Here is a 17,734-nt window from a genome sequence, read left to right on the forward strand (position 1 = left end):
GAATAGGACAAAAAGGGGTCCTCCGTCAGTCTGAGATAAGGGTACGCAGGCGGTTCTGTAGGAGCAGGGAAGGGGGTGGTGGGGTGGAGAAGGTGCAAAAGAGCCGGCGAGCCCTTTCGACTTCTGTCGAAGCAGCCGCCCAATGCCCCGGCCCCCACTCTCGGCAGGACGGGACAATGGCCCACTAGCGCAGCAGTCCCAGGCCGGGGAGAGACCCTGGGACGCCACACCACGCAGGGACCAGGAAGGAGGCCGCGGAGGAACGCCGAGCGGACGAGCGCACCTCGGGCCTAGGCGCGGGCTGCGCCGGGGCCTCCACCGGCGCCATCACTAGGAGTGGAGTGAAGGCCACCCGGCGAGGACATCGTCCGTAGCTGTGTCCGAAGAGGCCGCAAGCCCGGTGGAGGCGACGGCGGGAAGTGCAGGCCGCAGCCTGCTCAGCTGGCCCGCCCAGCGGCCCGAACCCACAGCCGACCTCCGGCAGCTTACCTTGTGGATTCTCTTTAGAGCCATCGTGGGAGGCGGGTATCGGCAGTCCCCGGGGCGGGGACGGGGACAGGGGAGGGACGGGACCGGGGCGAGGGGGCGCGAGGCCGCCTCAGTGATCACGGGGTCGACCGGAGAAGATGGAGAGCTCGGAAGCGTGCGTCCAGCGGGACCTACTGAGGGCCGTGGCCCACTGGGCTCCTGAGCCTACCGCAGCGGTCACCGCATCACCCGGCGGCGGCCCCTTTATGCGTTGCTGTCCAAGCAGCCGCCGCCGCCGCCGCCGCCGCGGTAGGGACCTCTTCCTCTTTAGTTCAGCACCGCCTCCTTAGTCGTCGCGAATCCCTCCGCCGAGGAGCAAGAGCCCAGGCCTCAGGCTGGGCTGGCGCCTCTCAGTCAGGCAGCTGGAGGGACGGACTGCTTGGTGCAGGTGGACCGAAGGACTCGCGGGCGGATGGGCGGGCGGCGCCACCGGGGTGGGGCCGTCCGAGCACAGGGTGGGCCCAGGCCGAGGGGCAGGTCGGGATGCGCGGGGATTGGCGGACCATGGGAAGGAGGGCTGGGCAGCGTAGGCGGCGGAAGGATACGAGCCGCTCCTAGTGATACCTTACGCGCGGTCGCGGAAAGGATAACGCCGCGAAGCTCAGTGAGGACATCTCGCGAGAGCCGTGGCGCGAGTAGTGGATGCTCTCGTGCAGCGACCGTTGAGTTCCTTGCTTCTGGTCCCCTACGCTAGTGTCATCGGAGGTCAATAAACGCTTAAAGGGGAATGTTTTCTAGGTCACTCGACCGTCCCCATAGGATAGACCGATCCGGGGGGAGGCATTTAGGCCTACTGTAATGTTCCTGAAGGAGAAAGGGACTTGTCCAAGGTCACACAGCTCCACCTTGGCAAAGCTGGGACTCCCCAGATCCCTTTCCTGAAGCCGCGTGCTAATAGCCTAAGCACCTATGGGGAATGTGTTCCTTCGCATAACGAAGGCAGCCATGAGATGGCTTTTCCCATCAAGGCCTCAGCTGGATGACAGTTTGAGTGTCTCTCGGTCACGGTCACGGCAGTGGTTAAAGTGCCCAGACCTCACTCTGCTAGGTGAACTGTTACAAGCACTATACCAATTACTTCGGGGTGGGGCGATTTGCTCAATGTGTGCTCCAATACTTAACACCAATCTTGTGGTTCAGCTCAACATCGGGAGCAAGCCTAGAAAACCTATTCTGAAATTGTTTTTTAGGAACTGGATGCAAAAAGCTAATTTACCAACTAACTACTCTGTGACAAGCCCTGAACCAAGATCAGTGAGATATAAGGCCAGGTCTGGGCTGGGAGGCGCTTACTATCTGGCTGGAGACACTCACACGGGACATTAGTGAATAATATTCTCCTGGGAGGTAATGCCCACATTATGAAGTGCACCCCTAGGTTTTGTGTTTTCTCCTCTATCTGGAAGGGACCTTGAAGATCATTGATTCTAACTTATGAATTTAAAGAGGATAAACTGGAGCCCCTAAGACAAATCTTGCCAAAAGTCACTCAGTAGGGTAATTAACAAAATTTATACTGCCTCACCTGAGAAAGTTAGTCCAATAGGTAGGGCCACTGTGGAGTCAGTCAGTCAGAGGAAGGAAAAACTATATCCAGCCCTCCAGGGTGGGTGTGTTGAAGGTTAGAGGTAAAAAGGAACATTACACAGCCCCAACTCTTCTTCCTGATAAGTGTGAGGGGAGAAGTGCAAAAATGCCCATTGGTCATATTTTAAATTTTTCTTCAACAATTTGTATTAGAAAAGAATTATATATTTGTGCAAGAAACACAGATAAGCAAAATGAAGTAAGTAAAAGTCAACCACGCTCTCATCATCCAATGATAATTTTTGACGTTTGGTTTATGTCCTTCCAGTCTTTTTTCCTAACATATAAATATGCATATTTTTCTTTGAAAAACATCATACCATAATACTATTTGGTAATCTACCTTTATTTTAAAATAAAAATTATATACATTAAAGGTGTACAGCATGATGATTTGATAAACAGTGAAATGATTTACTACAGTCAAGGTAACACATCCATCTCCTCATTTTGGCAGATGGGTGAAAGGACCTGTAATCTTTGGAATCTACTTCCTTTTTCCCCCCTAAATCTATGGTGGCTTGATGCTGAGAATTTTTTTGTAATTGATTTGAGAGAGAGAAACATCAGTTTGTCATTGCACTTATTTATGCATTTAATAGTTGATTCTTGTATGTGCCTGAACCTACAACCTTGGGGTATTGGGAGGATGCTCTCACCAACTGAGCAACCCAGCCAGGGCCCTGGGATCTACTTTTAAAATAAAAAATGTATAGTGACTTTTTCTTTTTCAATGCACATTTCTATCATATTTTAATAACTACATGTTCTATCATGTAAATGTACCATATTTATTTAACTGGTCACATTTTGGGTACATTTGTTTCCAATTCTTACTATTAAAAATATTACTATAGTGGATACCCTGTAGTTAATTTTTGTACAACTTCAAGAGTTCTTTTTTAGGGTAAACTCCAGAAACAATAATTGCTGTATCAAAGAGTGATCAGATTTTTGCATCTATGTTCATGAAGGATATCAGTTTATAATTTTCTGTAATATCTTTATCAAATTTTTATGTCAAGGTTATTCTGGCCTCATAAAATAAGTTGGAAAGGCCCTAGCTGGGTGGCTCAGTTGGTTGGAGTGTCGTCCCATACACCAGAAGATTGAGGGTTCAATTCCCAATCAAGGCACATACCTAGGCTACAAGTTTGATTCCCCAGTTGGGGAGCAGTATGAGAGACAACCAATTGGTGTTTCTCTCTCACATCGATGTTTCTCTCTCTCCCTTCGTGTCTCTCTAAAATCAATAAATATATTCTCAAGTGAGGATTTTAAATAAAGTAATAATAAAATGGGAAGTATTTCCTCCTCTGTGCTCTGAAAGATTTTGTGTATGATTAATTTTTTCTTCCTTAAATATGTGGTAGAGTTCACCAGTGAAGACATCTGGCCCTGGAGTTTTCTTTTTGTTCTGCATGACACCAAATATGTTCAATTCATTATTTTAACTTTTTTTTTTTTTTTTTTTTTTGCTTTTTAGAGAGAGGGGAAGGGAGGAAGGAAAAGAGGGAGAGAACACTGATGTGAGAGAGAAACAGCAATTGGTTGCCTCTTGAGCATGCCCCTACCAGGGACTGAAATTTCAACTCAGGCATGTGCCCCGACCTAGGATCCAACCAGTGATCTTTCACTTTGAGGGAAGACACACAACCGACTTGCCACACAGGTCAGGGCTAGAGTTTTCTTTGTGGAAAGTGTTAGATAATAAGTTCAATTTCTTTAATAAATATGGGATATTTAGATTTTTCTTTTTGCTTCCTGTGTTCATTGTGATAATTTGTGTTTTTAAAATAATTTGTCCATTTCATTTAAGTTGTACAATTTATTAGAATAAAGTTACTCATAATAGCTTATTATTTTTTTCTTACCATCTGTAACATCCATAATGATGTCCTTTTTCTATGTCCAATATTGATTATTTGTGTTTCCTCTATTTTTTCCTTGATAAATCTTTAGAGATTTATCAATTTTATTAACCTTCCAAGGAACCAAATTTTGACCTCATATTTTCTCCATCCATTTTCTATTTTATTTATTTCTGTTCTTATTTTTATTATTTTCTCTCTTTTACTTTTTGGATATAATTCATTCTTTTTTTAGCCTCTTAGAGTAGGAGATTAGATCACCAGTTTTACACTTTTCCTATTTTCTAATATAAGCACTTACTAGTAAAGCATTAAAAGCACACTGCATTTGCTACATCCCACAATTTTATGTTTTAATTTTCATTCAGTTTAAAATAGTCATATCCCCCCTGTGATTTATTCTTTGACCAAGGGTTATTTTCAAATACTTTGGAATTTGTTAGGCAACAGGGAAATGCAGATTAAAATTATATACTTATTGGAATGGCTAAAATAAAAGACATTAACAACAATAAGTGAGAGCAAGTAAGTACAGCAGTTGTAATTCTCATACGTTCCAGGTGAGAATGTGAAATGGCATAGCAGTGTGAAAAACTGGTAATTTCTTATAACATTAAACATATACCTACCATATGACCCAGCAATTCTTCTCTTATGTACTTAAGAAAATTGAAAACATCTCCACAAAATGACTTGTACACAAATGTTTATAACATCCTTGTTCATATACAGCTCCAAAGTGGAGACAGTCCAGATGTCCACCCACAGAAGAATGGGATAACAAATTATGATATATTCATATGATGGAATTCTACAACAACAACAACAAAGGATGAACTATTGATACATTCGGCAACATGGGTGAGTCTCAAAACAATTACGTTAAGCAAAAGAAGAAAGACACAAAAGAATAAGAACTGTACAGTTCCATTTCTATGAAATCCAGAAATGCACAAAACTAATTGTTAGTGTTTGAAGTGGTTGCTGTTGTTGGGGAGATCATTTGTCCAGAAAGGGATCAAGGAAATTTTCAAGGATAATGAAAATGGTTTCTATATTGTTTTGGGTGGATGTTACACAGATATCTATATATCTGATATATGAAGGCACAGCAGAAATTTCTGTACAATTCTTGCTGCTTCCTGTGAATCTATAAATATTTTTAAAAATAAACTTTAAAACAGTACATTCATAGAAATTCTATGCAGTAAGAGTCCATATATGTAAAAAAATTAAAATAGCAGTTATTACTTATTATCCTCATTTTATATTTAAGAAAACTGATGTCCAGGTTAAGTGTTGATTGTGAAAGTCATCTTGTATTCTTAAGTGCTATGTCATACCATATGTATTGTATGGATATTTATATATATAATATTTACATTAAAAAGTTTGGGGGCATACACATCATTTATTTTGGTGGCTATTCCTGGGAAGTCAAAATTAAGGAAGGGAGCTCAAATTTTCAGCTCTATAGGTTACTGTATTGTTTGACTCATTTACAACAAACATACTCCTTTTATAATCAGAGTAAAAATATTTTTAAATTTTTCATTTGAGGGAGGAAAGTAAAACGAGACTTTTTTTAACCCACAAAAATAGAATTATATCAAACACATTTCACTGCAGTTGCTTTAAATTTTTTAAAAAATTTTATTATTGACTTTAGAGAGAGAGAGGAAAGGGGGAGAGAGAGAGAGAGACGTGGATTTATTGTTCTGCTCATTGATGCATTCATTGGTTGATTCTTGTATTTGCCCTGACCAGAGACCGAACCCACAACCTTGGTGTATCAGGACAACATTCTAAACAACTGAACTATCGGGCCTGGGCTTGCAGTTGTTTGTTTGTCTGTTTGTTTTTAAATATTTTTTATTTTTAAATTACAGTTGACATACAATATTATATTAGTTTCAGGTATACAGTTTCTTCTTTTTTTAAACTTCAATAACATTGTGGTAGTACTTCCACAGTAGTACATGTGGATCTAACCCATTCTTTTCATGATGGCATAGTATTCAGCAGTATGAATTGCAGTACCCTCTGTTCTTTCCCAATTGATGAGTAGTTAGACTGTGTCCAGTTTTTTGCTATTACATGTAATTGGATTTTAAAACATTAAAGTTTTATTTTTTATTTATATGAAAATAATAGCTCTGGTTGGTGTGGCTCAGTGGATTGAGTGCCGCCTGCAAACTTAAAGGTCACCGATTCGAGTCCTGATCAGGGCACATGCCTGAGTTGTTGGCCAGGTCTCGAGTTGGGGGTGTGGGAGGGGCAACTGATGGCTGTTCCTCTCACACATTGATGTTTCTCTTCCCCTTTCTCCCTCCTGTCCCCTCTCTCTAAAAATAAATAAAATCTTTTAAAAAAGTATTTTAAAAAATAGTGTGTTCCTTTAAAAAAAGAAAATAATACATATTCAGTATAAAATATTCAACATTTCAGAAATGTATGGTTTAGAAAGCAACTCAGCCACCAAATACAGATGTTGTTCTATGCATATGCCATATATATAATTTATATCGTGTAGTCTCTATACACTATTGACAACACAATTAGTGTTATACTATATATCTTGTTTGCTGCTGAAGCCATTGGATTTTAAATTCTAGGTCCTTATATCTTTCCCAGTAGTGAAGAGGCTGGGCCTTTTTAAGCAATAGACTGTGAGAACCACCAACTCATCAGAAATAGGGACTTTCCTTTCTACACTGCTCTGCCACCTCATCTGCCATATTGTCCTTAGACAGACCCTGCCTTTTTCCCGGCAGAGCAACATCCCTCCCTTCTCTCCAAAGGTCCTCTACTCCTCTGGGAATTAAGGTCCTTTTCTGTTCTTTTTTTCTTTCTTTCTTTTTTAACTAAGTTTTTAAAGAGAGAGAGAGAGGAAGGGAGAGGTAGAAACGTTGATTTGTTGTTCCACTTATGTATGCATTCACTGGTTGATTCTTGTATGTATGCTGACCTGGGATCAAATTCACAACCTTGGCATATTGGGGCAATGCTCTAACCAGATGAGCTACCTGACCAGGGCTCCTTTTCTATTCTTGTCTTTAAAAATTCCACACCCCCACCACACACACGATAAATATATGACTTGTCTACATCCTTTGCCACTTTTACAGATAGGTATATCCTTTATTTAAGCAGCAAGGTTAATAACTAACAGAGTCACATTTTTAAATTGTTTAAACTTTCCCTTTGAATAATACCAAATAATAGTAATAGATCTGGTGAACAACTTGTATATGCACAGCCTTCCACTCAAGTGTTTCTTGTCTTCCCACCTCCTCTCCAGGATCTAGAGGGAGGTTGGGGAACTATCTTTAGATTGAATGGCCAGGCTGTTTGCTTTCCAGGCTGAAAGCCCCCAAGATTTCTGCCACCTGGTGTGTGGGCTGAGCCTGCAGTAAGTGAGCTGCCCCTTTGCTGAGGCACTCTTATCCCAGCCACAAGGTCCACGGGAAAGAGTAGTGGTGGAGGACTCTGCAAATTCCAAAACAAAACACCAATCCCAGCTACACAGGAACTGATGTTGTAGATGTCTTTCAAGGGCAAACAGTTTGCTGGGACCAGTCTTTTATAATAGAAAAATATCACCATCATCATCATAGCTAATATTTGATGAGTACTTCCTTCAGGCCATGAACTTTTAACGTACCATTTGTTAATCTCACTATCCTATGAAGATGCTAACATTACCCCTGTTTTAATAATGAGAAAAACAGAGTTTTAAGAGGTCAAGTAACTTATGCAAATTTCATACTATACATAGCAGAATAGGGCTCAAACCCACTGACTGCAAAGCCCCAATGTTAAACCAAAATATCACTTATCACATTACTTCTCAGTACCCATCATCATCGGCAGCCGTCCGTCTCGAGAGACGATGGTGTAGCTTCTTAAGAGTCTATCTGCACCACCGAGAATGGTTGTGCAGTCCGACTCGGGAGTGACACGGTATCTGTCTCCTCCCGTGTTGAATCGACATCTTGCGATGACGCTGGAGTGTCCTCTCCAGTGAAGCTGAAGCTACAGAGCCTCAAGAGACGATGGTGTAGCTTCTTAAGAGTCTATCTGCACCGCCGAGAATGGCTGTGCAGTCCGACTCGGGAGTGACACGGTATCTGTCTCCTCCCGTGTTGAATCGACATCTTGCGATGACGCTGGAGTGTCCTCTCCAGTGAAGCTGAAGCTACAGAGCCTGGGCAGGGTGATATGGAGGGTCTGCTATTGCCCATGCAGCAGACCCCCCCTCTCTTCGCAGCTGAAGGGTCCAAGGGAAAGACGGAGTCAATACAGCTTGGCTTCAGGTGCGCCGCAGGAGTTGCCGGTGTTGACTACAACGTCAAACCGCCTTAGGGACTCCGGCTCCGGATTTTCTGTCGGGGTTTACTCCCTTAGCCTTTCCCCTGAAGAGGTATGCCGCAAGGCAGCGGAGGTTTTTTGGAGTCAGAGTTTTCCTTCTCTACAGCACAGAGTAGATTCTCATATATTAGTGGAATGAACAAACCCCAGTTATAGAGATCAAATATCCTTGCTATTGCCTGTATGTACTCCATGTATTATAACCAATGTTTTAACCAGGGCTGTAACTTGTTAACTTGTTTACAGAGCCTATAAGGCACCAATTTACTCCACCTACTATACTGAGGAAAGAGGCAGATGACTTTCTGTGACACAGCTAGGTTCACCAGACACATATCAACTCCAGATTATGGTAACTACTCAATTGGCCTAGAGTTCATTCTGTTTTTTTCCTAGTAGTGCTTAGTTGTCTTTAACCTCAGCGAAACAACTGTGTTAAATTGCATTGTGATAGCTGTCATATCAGCTTGCATTTAAAAAAAATCAAAATTGGTGAATTTTTGTGTAGCCATTTTAATATTGAAGATGGAAGAAAATACGCAACACTTCTGGCCTTTATGCTTTATTATTTCAAGAAAGATAAAAACACAACTGAAATGCAATAAAAGCTTTGTGCAGGGTATGGAGAAGGTGCTATGACTGATTGAACATGTCAAAAGTGGTTTGCAAAGTTTTGTGCTGGAGATTTCTTGATGGACAATGCTCCACGGTCAGGTAGACCAGTTGAAGTTGACAGCGATCAAATCAAGACATTAATTGAGAACACAGTCAATGTTATACCATGCAGGAGATAACTGACATACATAAAATACCCAAATCAATAAAGTTACTGGTGAAAATGAAAAATGTCTTTTATTTTACAGAAAAAACTAAACTAACTTTTTGGTCAACACAATACATGACTTGTTCCCTTCTTTCATTCAGGTCTCACCTCAGTACTACTGACTTCAGTAAGGGAAGAAGTACAGTGGTGCACAAACATCTCCTTCTCATTTGCAATTATTTCACTAGGAGGAAGTCCACATTTGTACAATATCTTCTCCAAAGACAGAGTAGAAAATAATATTCTCCTTTCTACTAGGTTTTTAACCCTTCTACACTGGATTTAGACTGTAGTTCTGTGACATAAAGTCTTGAAATACCATGAAGTGGTTTTGTTTGTTTACTTGTTTTTTAAGGAAGCTTCTGTCTTATCCAACAATTTGTGAATATAAAGGTTTTCCTGAACTGCTCATTATTCAACCACTTATGAATTCATTCAATGAGTATCTTTGATATGTCAGATATTGGGAATTAAAAGGAGAAACAAAAGACACAACATCCCTCCTCTCCAGAAATTGACACTACTGAATGAGACATTTGTGCAATCATTACAATAAAATGTGATCACTCTCTGATGGCAGGACCCTAATCTAAAGGCACCTAACCTAATCCAGGTGACTGGCAAGGAAAGCTTCCTGCAAATGACTTTAGGATAAAATCAGGCTGCCAACAAACATAAGAAAGTGTTAGGAGTAGGGTGGCAAAGCTAGTGTCATTTCTTTACTCAGCAATTTCTATGAAGTAGCGCATGGATATGGAACCAGGACCCCAAAACAGAATACACGATGGTAGGCAGAACACACTCCAAATTGTATATAACAAGAGAGACAGCTGGACAAAAAGAATGTAAAATTGAATACTACCATTCCTTTGGTAAACAACTGTTCTGATTTTTGACCACATGAAAACAAAAGAGCTACTTCAAACTCACAAAGCCTGGTTTTCTAAGGAACTACATTAGCCTCTAACAACCTCTAATAGTCTCACGTGGTGGTACTATCTTAAAGAGATTGGAATGTCTGGGGACATTTTTATGTTTTACAATACAATTTACAAATAAAATACACAAAATTTTAAATGTTCAGTTCCATGAGTTTTGACAGTTGTGTATATCTACACAAGGTCTGTCCAGTCATTATTAATATAACAAGATCGGTTTGCGTGACATTGATGTAACCTGGCAGTCAAGGAGAGTGAACTGGAATGTGCATGTCTGAACAATGACAACTTCACTGTACTAGTCATTGGGAGCAGTAGATGCCATTGAGTGAGCATATCTAGTGTGTGGCAGTTGCATTCAAAATGACTGAGTGAGCCCTGGCTAGTGCGGCTCAGTGGATTGAGTGCTGGCCCGCAAACCAAAAGGTCGCTGGTTCAATTCCCAGTCAGGGCACATGCCTGGGTTGCAAGCCAGGTCCCCAGTTGGGGGTGTGCAAGAGGCAGCCACACATTGATGTTTCTCTCCCTCTCTTTTCTCCCTTCCTTCTCCTCTCTCTAAAAATAAATAAATAAAATATTTTTTAAAAAATGACTGAGTAGAGCAATGAACCTGTGTCAAATTTTGCATTATGCACAATAGAAATAATGTATCTTAAGTACTGATATGAGTAGCAATCCTCAGGGAAAAGAAAATGAACATATCATAGAGTTGAATCAACCTAAGGGTATTGACAGTGGCTTTGCAGGTGGAGAAGATGAAACTTATAATATTTATGATCAAGCCTGAAGAGGTGGTAAAGATATGGCCCAGAATATTTACAGGCCCAGTAAAAATCTGGATAAGGATATATATGGTGATGACCCAAAGCCAGAATAAAGACCAACAGATTTGTTTGCGATAAGGAGTTTTCTGGTTCAGACCACAGTAGGCAAAGAGGTCGAGAAGGACCAATTCAGTTTGAGAAAGATCCTTTTGGTTTGGACAAGTTTTTAGAAGAAGCCAAATAGCACAGTGGCTCTAAAAGACCCTCAGATAGCAGCTGCCCCAGGGAACATGAGCATGAAGGCAAGAAGAGGAAGAAGGAGTAGATACATCTCTTCATAGTGAATGGACTATTATCCATAACCCTAATGATGCAAGTCATATGGGGGAACACTTTGTAAATAGGCCAGATAAAAGCCAGATCTGGGCTTTATACCCCAACACTATTTTTTTATTACAGGAGAAAGGGGGGATGGAAAATTCTACTTAGTTTTTTTAGTGTTTTTAAAGAATAGGTTGTGTTTGTGCTTCTTCCACCTTTTGGCTTTTATAGAACATACTACCCCACACGTTGAATTAAGACCACTTCCTTTTGTTTGATGTTAGTACTGTGGGGGTAATATTTTGGGTAAGAATGGCTGCTTCTGAGTAAAGTTACCACAGTGAGTAGAAGGATGTTCACACATTGGACCCGTCCTGCCAAATGATGTTTGCCCCTATTGTGCTCTGTTTTAATCTGGAGTGGGGAAAATAAGCGCTTGTTTGGTGCCTCTATTTGTTTCAAATAAAAACATTTAGGCAAAAAAAATTATTTATTTATTTATTTATTTATTTATTTTTGCATTAAGCTTGAACATTCCTCTGTGGAAACTATTCAGATGATTCAGAAGGCCACAGATAGGGCAACTGGCGATTGGCAGTTTCATCACGACAATGTGCCCACTAATGCATCACATCTCCTGCAGTTTTTTGGCAAGACATCAGATCACCCAGGTGACTCAGCCCCCTCCCCCATAACCCAGATTTGGTGCCCTGTGACTTCTGGCTTTTCTCAAAACTAAAATCAACTTTGAAAGGGAAGAGATTTCAGACCATCGATGAGATTCAGGAAAATACGATGAATGGTGCTGCTGATGGTGACTGGGAGAACTGTGTGAGGTCCCAAGGTGCCTACTTTGAAGGGGACTGAAACGTCATTGTGCTATGTACAATGTTTCTTGTATCTTGTATCTTCTTCAGTAAATGTCTCTATTTTTCACATTACATAGCTGGATATCTTCTGGACAGACCTTGTATATTTTTCATATAAAATATATACTACATATATATGAAGCTGTACACTTAAGAGTTGCACAATTTATTCTGTTACATCTCAATAAAAGCATTTTTTTATCTTCATGAAATTCAGTTGTGTGTTGACTGTGTGGGTATATGTATTAGAATGTGCATACAAAAAGATCTAGACAGATGAAGACTAAATTTCTAATAGGCTACTTAGTTACCCCTGGGGAATGCATGGGGAAAGTGAGGGAAGGGTCTTTCACATTTTGCTTTACATACTTCCACAGTATTACACTGTAAAATAATAAGCATAATTTGCTTTTATTATTTAAAAATATTACTTTTTGTTATAGCAAAAAAGAAATAGAAAAAAATATATACTCTAACAGGGAGTTGGTTAATAAACACGTAAGGCTATAAATGTATTATTTGTCTTCTGTGGAGTTCCCTAGGTCACCCCATTGATTTCAAGGGCATTCTGCTGTCTTCCCTTCCTCTTCATAGATAAAGAAGATGAACCGAGAACATCCAAATGGTTCAGGCAAATTGTGTCCAGTCCGGATCATGGTATTACTGATTTCCTTCTAATTTACATTAAGAAAATAAAACTTTTGGGTGAAGTCAATCTCATTAAAGCAAGAAAACAGACGAACCTGAATGCTACGTCTCACGACCATGTAACGTTTCCACTGCAATTAGGATTGTTGGCGAAGCTCCTCGTGAACTTTATCACTTTTTAAACATCTATTTTTACCGATGCCCTAGAAGCGTTCCTTGGGAAAGGTTCTCGTTCCAGTAAAAGTGAACCAATGGGAAACAGGCACGGGTGACCTAAGAGGCTGGGCTCGCTTTGAGAAGCGTCAGTCTAGGGAGAGAAAGCAGCCTCTACCGTCCCGCCCCTCTCTACATCTACAGCTTTTGGCTGGGCCCCGTCGGGGGTGTTGCCAGTCATTAGGGCACGGAGGAGGGCGTGCTTCGCTAGCTTTACCTTCCCCTCCCTCCTCAAATGAAAAATACTTAAAATATTTTTACTCTGATTATAACAGAATGTTGTTTGTTTTAAATGAGACAAACAATACAGAAACCAATAGAGCTGAAAATTCAAGCTCCCCTCCTTTATTCTTACTTTCCGGGAATAACCACCATAACAAATTATATGTGTCCTTCCAAACTTGTTAATGTGAATATTGCATATATAAATATCCACATGATGCACATGGTATGACATAACGGTTAAGAATACAGGATGAGCCCTGACCAGTGTGGCTCAGTTGGTTGGGCATCATTCTGGAAAGGGACAGGTCAGTTCAATTCCAGGTCAGGGCACTTGCCTGGGTTTGGTTCCCAAAGGGGTACCAGAGGCAACAGATCCATATTTCGCTCTCACATCGATGTCTCTCTCCCTCTCTTCCCCTCTCTCTAAAAATAAATAAAATATTAAAAATAAAAATACAGGAAGACTTTTACAATGGTTAACCTGGACATCAGTTTTCTCAAATATAAAATAAGCATAATAAGTAATAACTGCTATTTTAATTTTTATATGTGTGGACTCTTACTACATACAAGTTTCTATGACTGTGCTGTTCTAAGACTTATTTTTAAAATATTTATAGATTCACAGGAAGCAGCAAAAATTGTACAAAAAGTTCCATTGTGTCCTTCATCAGTTTCCCCCCAGTGGTTGCCTCATATAATTATAGTACAATATCAAAACCAGGAAACTGATGTTGGTACAATGTGTGTATATAATTTAATGTCATTTTATCACATGTGCAGATTCTTGTAACCATCACCACAATCAAGATGCAGAACTATTCCATTGCCACAAAGATTTCCTTCATGGTACCTTTTTATAGTCACATCTACCACATCTCCACCCCAGAATCGCTACCCTTTGGCAATTACTAATCTATTTTCCATCTCCATAGTTTTAAGATGAGAATGCTATGTAAATGGAATTATACAGTATGTGACATTTTGAGAATGGCTTTTCTCACTCTGCATAATGCCCTTGAGATCCATCCAAGTTGTGTGCATCAACATTTGTTTTTTACTGTGTAGTATTGCACTCTGTAAGGTACTTTTAAAATGTTTCAAATTGTGGTAAAATATACATTAAAAAATTTGCCATTTTAACCATTTTTAAGTGTTTAGTTCAGTGGCATTAAGTATGTTGTTGTATAACTATTATCACCATCCATCCACAGAACATTTTTCATTTACAAAGCTGAAACTTGGTACCCATTAAACAATAACTCCCCAATCCCTCTACCCCAGCCCCTAACAACCACCATTTTACTTCTGTCTCTATGAATTTGACTCTTTAGATAGCTCAAATAAGTGGAAATACAGTATTTATCTTTTTGTGACCAACATATTCCACATAACTTAATGTCCTCAAGATTCAGCCATGTTGTAGATGTGTCAGAATTCCCTACCTTTTTAAGGCTGAATAATATTCATTTATCTCTTGATGGACACTTGGGTTGCTTTTACCTTACAGCTATTGTGAATTGTGCTGCTGTGAACATGGATGTTCTCTAATGAGTTTTTCTTTATCAAAACTATATCATGCCACTGGTTAACAAAATAGTAGGTGAGGGAAATTTTCTCTTTATAGAGTATTCCAGATAATATTTTAAAGGGATGATAGAATATCAGCATTTTGCAACCTCTGATGAATTAATTGATTGAGGCATGGAGTATAAATGCCAGACCCTATGTGTCTTCTGGTAGCAGTAGACCACACCAACTGTGAAGCAGTCTTGCCATCAGATCTCTACTTCTAAATATGAAGTAGCAAGAAATACAAAAGAGAGCACGTCAAAACCACACTTTGGATATGCAACCAGCAAAATCCACATTGTGAGAAATTGCATGACAAGCAACACAGTTTCTTCAGCAAATAGGTTGTAGTTAAGTTCTCTCTCTCACATAAACACATGCACATATGCACACATGCTAAGATTGAGGAAACTTATAAATTAAAAAATACTTAAGAATCCACACCAAATACTTGTACAAAAATGTTCATAACAGCATTATTCATAATAGTTTAAGAAAAGGAGACAACTCAAATGTTTATCAACTGATGAATGGGTAAATAAAATGGAATATATTTGTACAATGGAATATTATTTGGCCATAAAAAATGAAGTATTGATACATGCTACAGCATGAATGAACCTTGAAAACATGCTCAGTAAAAGAAGCCAGTCACAAAGGACCACATATTATATGATTTTATTTATATGAAAAGTTGAGAGTAGGCAAATTCATAGAGACAGAAAGCAGGTATACTTGCCCTGGCCAGGTAGCTCAGTTGGTTGGAGCATTGTCTCAATATGTCAAGTTTGTGGGTTTGATCCTGGGTCAGGGCACATCCAAGAATCAACCAGTGAATGCAGAAATAAATGAAACAACAAATCAATGTTTCTCTCTCTCTCCACCCTTTCCTCTCTCTCTCTCTCAAATCAATAAATGAAAATTAAAAATAAATAGAAATAAAAACTATGACTTCTTGGCCAAGAGGCTTTGGAGTCAATACTATCAAAGAAAGAAGAAAGAAAGAAAGAGAGAAAGAGAGAAAGAAAGAAAGAAAGAAAGAAAGAAAGAAAGAAAGAAAGAAAGAAAGAAAGAAAGAAAGAAAGAAAGAAAGAGAAAAAGAAAGGAAGGAAGGAAGGAAGGACGGAAGGAAGGAAGGAAGGAAGGAAGGGAGGGAGGGAGGGGGAGAGAGAGAGAGAGAGAGAGAGAAAGGAAGGAAGGAAGGAAGGAAGGACGGAAGGAAGGAAGGAAGGAAGGGAGGGAGGGAGGGAGGGAGGGAGGGAGAGAGAGAGAGAGAGAGAGCGAGAGAGAGAGAGAGAGAGAAAGGAAGGAAGGAAGGAAGGAAGGAAGGAAGGAAGGAAGAAAGAAAGAAAGGAAGGAAGGAAGGAAGGAAGGAAGGAAGGAAGGAAGGAAGGAAGGAAGGAAGGAAGGAAGGAAGAAAGAAAGAAAGAAAGAAAGAAAGAAAGAAAGAAAGAAAGAAAGAAAGAAAGAAAGAAAGAAAGAAAGAAAGAAAGAAAAGAAAGAAAGAAAGAAAGAAAGAAAAAAGCAGCTATAAAGGATGAGGGAATTGAAGGAAGTGATGATTAAAGGATGGGGGTTACTTTTAGGATGATGAAAGTGTTCTAAAATTGTGGTAATGGATGCAAAACTCTGCAAATGCACTAAAATCTATTAACTTGTTCTAAGTGGGTGAATTGTATATGATTAAATCTGATAAATATTTAAGAAGTATATCAATCAACCATGATGTATGGACCCTACTTGTATTCTGATTCAAACAAACTGTTACAAATGAAATGTATGATACAACTTAAAATTTGAACACTGATTAGATATTTGAGGATATTTAAAGATTTATTACTATTTTAGAAGTGTCATATTATGTTTTTTTAAAATAGAATCTTTCTCTTTCAGAGATACATACTGAAATTTTTACAGATGAAATGCTCTCTTGGATTTGCTTCAAAGTAACACAAGAAATAAGCAGGTGGAGGTACAAATAAAACAAGACTTCCCATTAGAGTAATTATTGAAGCTGAGGAATGGATGTATGAGGGCTTATTATGCCTTTGTATGTGTTTTAAATTTTCATAATAATAAAAATACTTATCAATGAACATATTTCCATGTTAATAGATGGAGACCAATTTTATGCTCTTTAAGAGCTTCACAGCCTTACACATTTATTAATCAATTCCCTGTAACAGTACATTGGATTGTTTCCAAATATTCAATATTCTAAACAATACTGCAGGAAATATTCTTGTACAAATGTCCCTGCCCAGTTAATTATTTCCTTAGAATAAATTACTAGAAGTGAAAGTGCTGGGTCAAAGGATGTGCATGTTTCAGATTTTTGTGTATATGGGGAGATTATTCTCTAGGAAAATCCTTGAGGTTAACTATTTTTCAATACTTTCAACAATATATTGGTCATTCACAATCCTTTTCTTCTTTTTAATTTTTTAAAAAAAGATTTTATTTATTTATTTTTAGAGAGAGGGGAAAGGAGGGAGAAAGAGAGGGAGAGAAACATTGATCGATCAGTTGCCTTTCTAGTGCCCCCAACCAGGGACCTGGCCTGCAGCCCCGGCATGTGCCCTCATCAGGAATCGAACCAGCAATCTTTCGATTTGCAGGCTAGCAATCAGTCCCCTGAGTCACACCAGCCAGGGTTCTTCCTTTTTTAAAGGAAGTTTAATGGCAACATAACTTAAATGCCATCAAATTCACTCATTTCAATATACAAGTCAATGATTTTTTTTTGCATATTTATAGTTATGCAACTGTCACCATAAATTAATTTTAGAATATTTTTATCATCCCATTTACAGTCACTCAGTCCCACACCCAGTCCTAGGTAACCTCTAATCTATATTTTTTCTCTATAGATTTGCTTTTTCTGGACATTTCATATAAATGAAAACATATAATATTTGTTCATGTCTTGATTCTTTTACTGAGCATAATGTTTTTGAAGTTCATCAGTGTTGTAGTATGCATCAATATTTTGTTCCATTTTTTT

At 39.4% G+C, this 17,734-nt stretch overlaps 1 protein-coding gene and 1 long non-coding RNA gene across 3 annotated transcripts in view; one reads left to right on the plus strand and one right to left on the minus strand.

Moving 5' to 3' along the window:
- The window catches only part of UBE2D2 (ubiquitin conjugating enzyme E2 D2), a 47,372-nt gene extending 46,392 nt beyond the window's left edge, over positions 1–980 (minus strand). Inside the window, exon 1 of the mRNA XM_090288202.1 lies at positions 490–980. Within this exon, the coding sequence (XP_090144328.1) occupies positions 490–513 (24 nt within the window). The 5' untranslated portion in view covers positions 514–980. The remainder of the gene's footprint in view (positions 1–489) is intronic.
- LOC150000702 (uncharacterized) lies at positions 624–16,815 on the plus strand. 2 transcript variants are annotated; one of them, XR_016513305.1, is made up of 4 exons: positions 624–916; positions 4,719–4,847; positions 12,667–12,729; positions 16,624–16,815. It is a non-coding gene; the product is annotated as an uncharacterized LOC150000702 (long non-coding RNA). The 2 variants fall into 2 exon arrangements; XR_016513304.1 differs by lacking the exon at positions 12,667–12,729 and having other exon boundaries at positions 16,624–16,814.
- The last annotated feature ends 919 nt before the right edge of the window (positions 16,816–17,734 follow it).

The sequence above is a fragment of the Furipterus horrens genome, unplaced genomic scaffold (genome assembly GCF_987537825.1).
Source record: "Furipterus horrens unplaced genomic scaffold, mFurHor1.1.pri manual_scaffold_10, whole genome shotgun sequence".
Classification (NCBI taxonomy): Eukaryota; Metazoa; Chordata; class Mammalia; order Chiroptera; family Furipteridae; genus Furipterus; species Furipterus horrens.